We start from the raw sequence: 12,454 nt of genomic DNA on the forward strand, positions 1-12,454 counted from the left end.
AGAATCTATCCCAATGCCTACCATAGAGCATGGTCATTCCTCAAGAAATGTCTGATGAAATAATAAATGAGTAATACAAAAAGCATTTCTATTCATATGAGGTCCTTTCAGAAATCACAGAGGTAAAACGATTGTTGAAAATGCAAAAATCCTGACCGAGGGTGAAGTAATTTCCACCATGCTTCCAGGTTTATATTTTTAAAATGTAAATCTATGCATGTAACGACCCGCTTCTTACAAAGTGACAAATGGCATCCGGTTGCCTTTACGCATCTTTAGCGTCATCTAAAAGCTGCTCAGGAGTTTACGCTCCAGCTTCATGCCCTGATACTTCCCACATCAGAACCCTTCCTCCAATGACACTGAATTACTTTTAGTCTCCTGAGATACCAGGATTTCTCACCTACTTACCCGCCTCTTCCCCTTGAATCTACTGCTCCCTCTGCTAAAACATGTTTTATTTTTATCTCCAACTTGCCAAGTCTTACCTACTTTTAAAGATTCTATGAAAGAGTGCCACTTCCTTTAAATCTTTATTCATCAGATAGTTTCCCTTCTCTCTCAAAAAGCTTCAAGAATGTCCATCATGAGCCATAACATTCTGTGTATAGCTTTATAATGCCATAACCCATTATACAGCAATTTGTTTCCCTTCCTGGTCTATCTCTCCAGGAGTCCCTCCCTGGACTCGCTGTAGATGTAAGGCTATCTTTTATCTTTGCAATTCTTAATGCCTAGCAATGTACCTGTATCAATAAATGAATGCACCTCCACAGAAGATGCTCTGAGGCATGGGGTAGAGATGAGTGAAATGATGGTAAGATGGTGAAATGGAGATTTGTAACATACCTAAAATATTTAGGCAACATGGTGGGCACTTTCTGTGTATTATCTCATTAAATTTTCTCAACCACCATAAGCAGGTAATATTATTGTGCTCATTTGACAACAATGAGGTCAAACAATGAGTATTTCCTGGTAGGACCAGAATTTGAAAGTAGGTATATTTTCTACCAGTCAATTTGCTATCCTGCCTCCACCACCTTTCTAAATCAGTATTTTACTATTTTCTCATTTGTTTAGATTATTCACAGAAATATTTTAGGTCTTAGTCGTATGTTATTTTTTCACTTCCCCAATTACACTTTGGGTGAGTAGACACAGCTTAAGTACCCTAGACAGGAGCTATATTAATTGGGAAAACTAAGTTTGTTCCCAGCAGTCACATGTTTGTTTGTTTCTTTGTTTTGTAGGAATTATAAAATTTTGTACTGAAACACAGAGAACAGGTCAAAGTGTAAGCATGCTATATGGTAAATATGAATAACCATTTATTTGACTTAAGATAATGCAGTGAACTAGCCATACATACATTCTTTTGGGAGGTACATGAGAAAAAGAACACAAAGTTACTTCCCAAGAAAGTGAAGGATTTGTGTTACACATTTGTTTTTCTCTTGGCCAAAAGCCTTTTTGGATATAGATATTGAATTGTACATCAAACAGAACGTACAGATACCTAAACTCAAATTATTTATAAAGGACACAAGCTATTACTTTTAAAAGAGCAAAACACATATATTATTTTCTTACAACTAAAGCAAAGTAGAAAAGTGAGAGGCAAGCATCCTAAAAAACATCACTCTTCTTAGAGCATTTTGTTATTTTAGATAATAGTTACTTTTCATTATGGGGTTTTGGGAAAGTAGGCAAGAACACTTCATCATAAAATGTCCAGAAAATTCAAATGGTGTGGAGGGCTGGGGTGTGTGAGGACACAACCTGAATCACACCTGCCTTGTTCTTCCATTTTACGAGGTATATACAGGTCTCAGTCATTGAATGCCACGAAGACAACTTTGGCTAATGAGCCAAACTTTTTAAAAGAAAGCATAAAATTATTTTGGAGCAGAGAATTGAACATGGTATGGAATCTTCCTCCAGTAAAATTTACAAGTCTCTTACACGCATGTATAACACAAGTTTGAGAGTGTGCTTTATCCCATTTTAACCCACCAAGTTTCTAAATGTATTTCAGAGTGCAGTGAGGGACTTAGAATTTCCACACTTCCTGAAGAGGAGATTTCAAAATCAGCTGACCAAAGTCTCCGATTATAAACAGGCTGCTCAACTCACTGTGGGCCAACTGGCACTAAAGGCTGGTCACGGGTTCCCAGGCACAGAAGAAAATGCTGTAAGTCCAGTCAACGCTGGGAGAGCACTTATTTGGGTTCCCAGAACCATCAGACAGTGGTAAAAAGGATTAATGTTCTCTTCTGACCAGCCATCTCTGTAGGACCCGCAATTCAACCACTGAAACTCATTTGAGAGAATCAGGCTTTTATAAGCAGATTCTGTTTGGCCTATGGCTTCAGAAATCTGGAACTGAGCCCTGAAAACAGACTGGTCTTTATCAAACTGGCAAATGTCTTTTCCATGAGATGTGCAGAAGGGAGAGTGCTATGCAGAAATATACAGTGGGCATATCCATCCTCCACTGTACTAGGATTTACTACCACAGAATTGTATACCACGGATTGGAGGGCCACCCCTAGATTTTTTTCAGTCTTTTTTAATCAACTCAAAGTCCTTTCAATGTTTGCTAACCTCCTGATTTCAGAGTCATTATGTATTGTAAGTTATCAACTGCTTTCTATCTCCACTTGTAGCACAAAGTCAAATTCTAAATAAAAGTGCAACCATGAAAGGGACAGTTGTTGAGTGGAGAAAGTGAAAATAAGGACCAAAATAGCAGACTCTGGCCGTTTATCAATTTTATTGTTTGAGTAGCTTCCCTTCCAGAGCACTGCCTAATTTGGAAGTGGTGTTATAAAAAGTAGTCAGTGATCTGGACAAGTGTTTCAGAAGGCAGAACAATAAGAAAATGAGGGCAGATGTGGTCAGAAGGCTTGAGCTCTAGACACTGGTTGTTAATGATGTGTCTTAGAGGTTAACATTGAAACTATGTTATGCTATCATATTGTATAGGAATTTGGTTTATAAGATGATTTATATGCATTTTAATGTTATTTGGTAGTAAGCTATTGTTAAACCAATGTAAACGATTGGCCTAAAATTGAAGATTCTGGTATTTTGAATATTAAATTCTAGTTTTCTCAGTAAGATATAGACACGAGCGCAATTTTCTCATTTTAAAAGTCTTACAAATGATGTTCTATGTTTCTGTCAATTGCAACATGATACTTCATTTATTTAAAGGTTCAGTTTTCCAATTTTTCTTCAATATTGCAACATCTTAGCATTTCTTTCAAAAGCCAGATGTAAATATGATAATGACTATTTACAAAGCATTCTGAGGTTTCATAGGTTTATAAAAAGCATATATCTAAAAAAATTCTTCTTTAAGACTGCCTAACTTATAGGAGCATAAGACATATAGACTATGATATAGGCAGTGTATCTTCTGGTTTGGTAACACATCTATATAAGTAAAAATGGTGGAGAAATGGTCCTATCATATCTATTTTTATAGTTGTGCATTATAAATTATAAAGAGACAAAATTTTCACTGGTTGGAGACACTATAGAAGCATATTTAAATGAGCAAAATACAAAATGGTTTTACAATTCTTTCCATTTTCAGAGACTTTAAGCCTGGATTTTTTTCCAGATTAAACTAAAATTAAAATAGTAAATGTGATGATGTGAACATTCGCTGACACTATTGGTGCCAATATAAACTGGCACAGCTTTAGTGGAAATACATTATGACTGTGTTCATTTTTAAAAATCTTAAAAATATGTGCCCTCTTTGACCTAACACCACTTCAGTGGAAAGCAACATATTCATCAAGGACCTCAAAGGTGTACATATTATTAGAACTAGCATCCCCACTTCTAGAAATCCAACCTAAGAAAATCATCAGAGAAAAGTTTAAGATAAACAGAGATGTGTGAACTTCAATGTTATTTACGTTAGGGAGAAAATAGAAACATTCTTAATGTCCAATAAAAAGGTAATTATTAAATAAATTTGAATACTTCCAACATGGAATATTTCATAGTCAGTAAACATCGTGTATTATAAAACTTAAATAAGGGGAAAATAATAAAAACAATAAATGTAATCAGAAGACAAACACTAGATAAATTTAAAATTTTTGTTTTGAAATAATTATTTTTATATCAAAAAAATAAAAGACTGAAAAGTAGCATACCATAATTTTAACAATGGTTATCTCCTGGCAGTGATTTTAAGGTTCTTTTTTATATTTTTTCAAATACTCCCATGAACACACATCATTTCTATTATCAACAAGCAAAAAATATCAGCAAAAAATATCAGACACTTTAGTGCCTACCTTATGATGGCTTTGACTGCAAATCTGACCACCGTGGAGAGCAGGAACAGTGGTGTCACCAGGATATGGAAGAGAGACAATGAAGCAAAGGCTTCTGCAGGTTTCAGATTGTTTCCACTGGTATACGCATGGGTCACAAATGTCTGTGCAAAGAAAGGAGTTCTTTAGTGAAAGCTGAAGAAAGTTCCACACATGCATACATTCAGTCTTAGAAACCTAACACATTCTGCTATGGGAATATGTTCATTGTAACTATGCTAACAATGACTTCATCCAAAACTCCCTAATTAAAACAATATTTGCTTTTGGTGAATACTGAAAGGTTTACCTGCAATTATGATGGTAAACTTATGAGAAAGTTAGTAAAAATTCTACTTACAGATTAGGTAATTGACTCTGTCAAATTACTAAGTAGGGGGAATAACTGGGTGGAGAACCTAGAGTTTTCAACAGTCAAGCCCTTTCCAAGCAATACTAAATATTCCAGGAGAAAAAATAATGTTTTGTTATTTTACGGTCCTCACTGTGGATCTTTAATAAAACTGTCAGCATTGATATCCAAAGAATACTTACTTATATTTTTTTGGAGACAGGGTCTCACTGCATTGCCTAGGCTGGAGTGCAGTAGCATGATCATGGCTCACTGCAGCCTCAACCTCGCCAGGCTCAGGTGATCCTCCCACCTCAGCCTCCCAATTAGCTGGGACTACAGTCATGCGCCACCATGCCCAGCTAATTAAATTTCTACAAAAAATACCAGTTGCCAAGTTTGTCATTTTAGTATAAAATATAATGCAATTATTTAAGATTTTCTGGTTGTTGATCTAGCTCCATCTTGTTATAAGAGTGTCTGGAAACCAGGTCATTGAGATTAGAACCGTTAGTTCCCAACCACTGTTCCTTTTGCTCCTAAGCATACATTTGGTGATGTTTTGATTGTCATAACTGAGGTTCCTACTGGCACCTGGTAGCTAGAAGCCAGGGATGCTGCTAAACATTCTAACACAGAGGGGAGGCCCCTAGAACAAAAATTATTTGGAACAAAATGTCCATAGTGTCTTTATTGAGAAACCTGGATTAGAACTCTTGCAACCGAGACTGCAATAGAGCTAAGTCACAGAGGTGAAGTAATATATATTACTACCCACACATTCTTGCCCATACATCATTTATAAACACTGACTTGGTTTCATTTCTAAAGACAAGAAAAAGTGTCTTACAGCAAGAACAGCTGCTATGGGAATTGCTGCATTCATGAAGACTGTGGAAAGAAATAATATGCATTAGTTTCACTGAACTGTGCAAACATTTTCAGAAATTTTAATTAATCATCTATTATTACTTAAACTTTCTTTGAAGACAGGAAGGACAAAATGTATTAAATGTCATTTTGTCTGGAGACCAGAAACATTTCCCAGTTAATATAGCCTTGTCTGCAGTTTTATGAGCTCCCATATGTTAGTCTTAACCACTATCTGTTTTTCTTTATTGAAAATTTTTTCTTCAGAAATGTTACAAACAAAAGAATTTATATAAAATCATCCTTCAGTGATACAAATTATTAGAATTTAACAAATATGTATTCTAGAGAGGGGTTACGATCTATCTTTTGTTTAGTCCACTAAACTAATTTAAATATGTGAAAATCAGGTTATTACACAGATTAAAAACAAGAATTTGACATCACTTCAAGTTCTCTTTCCAGTTGTGATATTAATATTCACTTATGGCCCTTTCCTTTAATAAAATAACTCCATATCCTGGACTCTCTGCATGGTTAAATATCTCTCCTGGAATATATTTCACTATCATTGGATCAGCATGAAATGCCTAGCTGAAATAAGAAAAACTCACATTTTAGCCTGAAATACTAGTGTTTGGAAATAACAGTAAAAATTAAAAGCCCAGTTGATGATTTATAGTCACACAGTCATAAACTATAGAGTTTTAGGAACTGAGAGACCAAAGAATAAGTAAGTTGTTGGTAACGGAGCCAGGCAATGACAGAGTGAGAAGCTAGAATCTAATTTTCTTGACAGTAGCCGGCTCACGTCTTAAAAATCATCCGCTCTCACCACTGTACATACAACAGAATCAGACTGTGCTTTTGCAAGTCCAGATATGACTTAGTTGTCAAAAATAGACTCTTGTGTAGTACTGCAAAACCAAACACTGATCTGAGTTTCATAATAACACAGATGAGGAGCCACGTTTCTGCCTCAACCTTCTTTCTCTGACTATTGTCATCCTATTTTATTTTAAGTTCTGGGATATGTGTGCAGGATGTTCAGGATTGTTACATAGATGGACATGTGCCATGGTGGTTTGCTACACCTATTAAGCCCAGCATGCATTAGCTACTTTTCCTGAGTCTCTCCCTCCCTGCTGCCCTCCTCATAGGCCCCAGTGTGTGTTGTTCCCCTCCCTATGTCCATGTGTTCTCATTATTCAACTCCACTTATAAGTCAGAAAGTGGTGTTTGGTTTTCTGTTCCTGTATCAGTTTGCTGAGGATAATGGCTTCCACCTCCATCCATGTCCCTGCAAAGGACATAATCTCATTCCTTTTTATGGCTGCATAGTATTCTGTGGTGTATATGTACCACATTTTCTTTATCCAGTCTATCATTGATGGACATTTGGGTTGATTCCATGTCTTTGCTATTGTGAATAGTGCTGCAGTGAACATACTGATGCATTTATCTTTAAAAGAGAATGATTTATATTTCTGTGGGCATATGTCCAGTAATGGGATTGCTGGGTCAAATGGTAATTTTTGTTTTAGGTCTTTAAGAAATCATCGCACTGTCTTCCACAGTGGTTGAACTAATTTACATTCCCACCAACAGTGTAAAAGCATTTCTATTTCTCCACAGCCTCACCAACACCTGTTGTTTCTTGACTTTTTAATATTTACCATTCTGACTAGCATGAGATGGTATCTCACTATGGTTTTGATTTCCATTTCTCTAATAATCAGTAATGTTGAACTTTCTTTCATGTTTGTTAGCTGCATAAATGTTTTCCTTTGAGAAGTGTCTATTCATGTCCTTTGCCCACTTTTTAGGTTTTTTTTTCTCATAAATTTGTTTAAGTTCCTTGCAGATTCTGCATATTAGACACTTGTCAGATGAATAGATTGCAAAAATTTTCTCCCATTGTGTAGTTTGTTCACTCTGATGATAGTTTCTTTTGCTGTATTGTCACCTATTTTCTAAGTGTATTCTTTTAACCTGTTTTATATCAGATGAGGATGAAGCACTTGACACAGTGCCTGGGGCAAAGTGTGCACTCAATAAACGTTTGTATTATTCATTATCTTCTTTAATCTTTACAATCCTACATGGTAGATATTATTACTATCCCATGTTACAGATGAAGAAACTGAGGTTAGGAGGATATAAGTAATTTTCTCAAGACCACACTACACAAAGTGTTAGAGCTAGGATTTATAGCCAGCTCTATTCGACTCAGCACCAACAAGGCTGCAGTGAAGAACATCATAAAACTTGAAGTGGTCAAACCAGAATTTTGCTCCATTGACTCACGAATCCTAGCTCCCTATCATGAACACAGGATCATGCATTTTCCCCCTCATGACTTCTTATTGCTCTCCCCTGGTATGGCCTCCCTCTACCCTCTCTTTTCTTATATTTGACTCAAATACCAACCCAACTCTTATCTCTACAGACAGACAAGCTGGATTCACATTTCACCTCAGCTGGATGATGTGAAAGAAGTACAAGTTACTTAAATTCTTTATACATCAATCTTTTAGTTTCTAAAGTGGAGTTAATAATACAGTCTAGGCCAGGCATGGTGGCTCAGGCCTGTAATCCCAGCACTTTGGGAAGCCAAGGCGCTTGAGCTCAGCCATTGGAGGCTGCAGTGAGCTATGTTCTCATCACTGCACTCTGGCCTGGGTGATAAAGTGAGATCCTGTCTCAAAGAATATATAAAAATAAATAAATAATAGAATCAAAATCAATGGGCTGTTGTAATAATTAAATGAGATAGTATGTGAAAAACCACCTATGGCTAAGAGTGGTGGCTCATGCCTGTAATCCCAGCACTTTGAGAGGCTGAGGCGGGCAGATCATGAGGTCAGGAGTTCAAGACCAGCCTGGCTAATATGGTGAGATACCGTCTCTACTAAAAAAAAAAAAAAAAAATTAGCTGGGCATGGTACCACATGCCTATAGTCCTAGCTACTCAGGAGGCTAAGGCAGAAGAATTGCTTGAACCCAGGAGGAGGTTGCAGTAAGCTGAGATCGCACCACTGCAAATCCAGCCTGGGTGACAGAGTGAGACTCCGTCAAAAAAAAAAAAAAAGAAAAAGAAAACACTATGGCAATAATTGTCTAAAGATATTGTCAATATATCTTTGTTGTTGTTGTTTTTATCATATTTCTGGCTGCCTCCAACCTTCTCCTGAGAGTTTCAGTCCTTGAAGAGAAGGATGTATTGAAGGGGCCACCAGCTTAGAGTAGTACAATATAAGCAAATGAATCTCGATCATCCTGTCTTCTAGCATTTTGACACCATGTTAGTGGTGCATTGCTGGAAGATAAAACTCCTTCCAACTTCTTTTTTTTTTTTTGAGACAGAGTTTTGCTCTTGTTACCCAGGCTGGAGTGCAATGGCACGATCTCGGCTCACCGCAACCTCCGCCTCCTGGGTTCAGGCAATTCTCCTGCCTCAGCCTCCTGAATAGCTGGGATTACAGGCACGCACCACCATGCTCAGCTAATTTTTTGTATTTTTAGTAGAGACGGGGTTTCACCATGTTGACCAGGATGGTCTCAATCTCTTGACCTCGTGATCCGCCTGCCTCGGCCTCCCAAAGTGTTGGGATTACAGGCGTGAGCCACTGCGCCCGGCCCCAACTTCATTTTTAATGCATCAAGCATCCGGGCTAGAATAAAGGGGCTATATAAACCAAATATTTTCTCTAAATCTATTTCACAAAAGAAATGTTTATAATCTCCAACCCTTAAAGGAGTTTATGATTCAAGAGGAAACAATATACAAACTTCCAAAACTTTAAATTGTTAAAGGTCTTGGGAGTAACAAAGATGAGCAAAAGTGACACAGAAGTCAAATCAAATCAAATATTAGTAGGAATAGTTTTGCTAAGTTTGTGTGAATTATACTAATATAAACCCTGTTATTCATGAGAATACTCAGAGTCATACTTTGAGAAAAAAAAAACCATATTTTTGAAGCAGTTGCTTTTAAAAGTTAGAGTTGAGGATGAAAGAACTCTGTATTTAAAATTCTTGAAAGTATATTGAAAAGAAAGGGTTATATGTGAATGAAGTTTGGCTTCCTTCACCTGAAAATGATATTTTTTTCTCCTCAAGTTTTAAAAAATGGCTATGTTTCTTGACAATCTTCAAGAAAATATCATATCATAAGCTCCCAAGGAGACAGGTTAAAAACAGCAAATATTTTTAACCCTTTTCCCAGTTAGAAGAAAAAAGTGCGGTTCACTACCAGTACTCATTTATTTTTACATAAACATGCTCTTTGAGGCTAAAGCAAATCTGTTTAATTTTTAATTTGAAAATAAAATGTAAAAACTGTTCTTGGAATTTTCCTAAACAGAACTAACATGAGAATTGTCACAATCATCTGGATCATTTATTTAGGAAAAAATCGGATTCATCAAATGAATCTTCAGCCAACGCTGTTCAAGAAAGATGTTAACATCACACATAAGAATGCTATATTCTTTGGGAGGCCGAGGCGGTCGGATCACGAGGTCAAGAGATTGAGACCATCCTGGCCAACACAGTGAAACCCTGTCTCTACTAAAATACTGGGTGTGGTGGCACACACCTGTAGTCCCAGCTACTCAGGAGGCTGAGGCAGGAGAATTGCTTGAACTCAGGAGGCGGAGGTTGCAGTGAGCCAAGATTGTGCCACTGCACTCCAGCCTGGCGCCTGGTGACAGAGCGAGACTCTGCCTCAAAAAAAAAAAAAAAGAATGCTATGTTTTCTAGGATTTGACATTTTTAGTGATCGAGAGTTACTATATTTTGTAAATGGGAACACCACTACTAAAAACAGAATGCTACAAATAGAATAATGTCTTTTGTTTCCAAAGTCAATATCCTAGAGTGATACTAAATAATAATAAAAGTCAAATATTTTGTGGCAAAGTTTTCTCGGGGTAAAAGCTGTAGCCACAAGCCCTACCCGTGAATATTCTAAGATAAATGGGAAAAGAGTTAAAGGATCTCTGGGCATAAGAAGATCAATAGTAGTGTAGTCAAATCAATTTCAGTAAATATTTTACTGAAAACCAACTATTTTTCCTAATTGAACTGATACAAGGGTTTTATTTATAGTTATTATTATCATCATCATCTTCATTTTACTGATGAAGAAAACCAAGAACTTCAGTTTGTAGAGTAACAGAGCCAAGGGCACACTAGTTGTGAGGAATCAAATTCAGGTCTACTTGACTCTAAACCTGTGCTTACTTTGGTCTTTAAACGTAAACAGATAGCCCTGTGTAGCTGGTGGCTATTGGACAGCGCATGTTTAGAAAATAAATGGGTGTCCCTGAATGACTAGAATGTTTCATTGATCACAATCTAAACTGAATAGACTATGGGTTTCTCTGGTTGCCCTTAATGTCACCTGTTCTCAGAGCAACAGCAACTTACTGGAGAGTGATGTATAAAGTGCAAAGGTTTTGAGACTAGATAGTTCTTTCATTCTTGTTTCCTCCACACTTTTGCAGAAAATGTGTTCCCAGGCATACAATTTTAGAAGTTTGATGCCTTTCAATATTTCATTTGTTTTCTTCAGTCTCTCAGTGGAATAATCCTATAAAACAAAGGAAGAAAAATAATATCAGCTGCATCCAAGTGAATCAGAAAGGCAGGACCATGTAATGGACAGGGATTAAGGAGATCTAGATGTCTGACTGGCCCTGACACTCACTAATTAGGTTGTGAAATTCCCAGGAGAAGCACTTAAACCCTTTGTGCTTCATGAAACAGAGAGTCTAATGAGATGGACTCAAAATGTCTTTCCACTTAAAAACACGTATGTCTCTGTTGCTTAGGTTTACATAAAGGCTAAAAGCAATTTTCTAAAGTTTCACATGATTTCCTTTAATCATGTCTGCAGATAATACAGACATAAATTTAAACAACTAATAAGGAGACTTATAATGGCTCCTAACATCTAACTCATTTTCTTCTCCCATCAACTTTACCATTCATACTTACAAGAAGAAAAACAAGAAATTTAAGAAAAGTTAGTGGGCTTATTATTTGAAAATATGAGGGTACAGAGTTAAGTGCATTCATATTGCATCTTCATAACACAGCTATTGAAACTAAGCCTATTATCTTAGCTATCAAGAAATTTCCACATACTTCTTTATAAGCTCTTTATTAAGACCTAAGTTAGATTTACTAACAACTTGAAATAATTGTAGAGAGATTTGTAGCAGATACAAAAGATTCAATTTAGCCAGCTGTTTCAGCTTCCTTCATCATGACATGTAATACTAGAATTACTAGCAAGGTACAGTATGACCAATTAACTATCAAAAGGGGCAGTAGAGTGGTCAAAAGACAGCTGGGAGAAAGCAGAAGTAGCAAACGGCCTGGTTTTTGTTCAACTTTTGGTTTTTACAAATGATTGTTCAATGAGTGAATGAATATGGTATGAATAGCTAAACAAAAGACAGATGTTTGGGAATCATCATTTCTCTCCTAAGCTCCTCTTCCACACCTTCCTGTACTTGTGTGTTGGAGTCAAAAGGATAGATGGTTCAGACAGAAATAATGAGTAACCTACCCAAAACAGCAGAAAAACAAGCGATAAAAACCACTTGCATCACATGCAACTTGCTTGTCATAGTGGAAACACAAACGAGAAACAATCCCGTCAGTGGTAACATCTCCACATTCTATGCCTGATTTACAGACAGCCTTGCTCATATTTAATCAAACTTTATCTGTAAACATGCTGTCAACAATTTTATTATTTGCAAATATTTCTCTAAAAGCAGCACATTTGTGCTCAAATAAAATAATTTCACGGCAAATTGAAGCCGGAAAAGGTCAATAATTGGGCTTTTTCTTGCTTGCCAAGTTGACCAGAAACATT

The 12,454-nt window shown here is 36.6% G+C and overlaps 1 protein-coding gene across 7 annotated transcripts in view; it reads right to left on the bottom strand.

Annotated features, from left to right (window-relative positions):
• ABCC9 (ATP binding cassette subfamily C member 9) overlaps window positions 1-12,454 on the bottom strand; it is a 164,595-nt gene that overhangs the window by 107,630 nt on the left and 44,511 nt on the right. For all 7 annotated transcript variants that reach the window (XM_021666844.2, XM_021666845.2, XM_021666847.2 and 4 more), the window contains 3 exons: window positions 10,996-11,158; window positions 5,543-5,583; window positions 4,323-4,465 (listed from right to left, as the gene is read on the bottom strand). In XM_021666844.2, the coding sequence (XP_021522519.1) occupies window positions 4,323-4,465; window positions 5,543-5,583; window positions 10,996-11,158 (347 nt within the window). The remainder of the gene's footprint in view (window positions 1-4,322; window positions 4,466-5,542; window positions 5,584-10,995; window positions 11,159-12,454) is intronic.

Source organism: Aotus nancymaae, unplaced genomic scaffold (assembly GCF_030222135.1).
Source record: "Aotus nancymaae isolate 86718 unplaced genomic scaffold, 86718_ANA_hifiasm-v0.15.2.pri h1tg000016l, whole genome shotgun sequence".
Lineage (NCBI taxonomy): Eukaryota > Metazoa > Chordata > Mammalia > Primates > Aotidae > Aotus > Aotus nancymaae.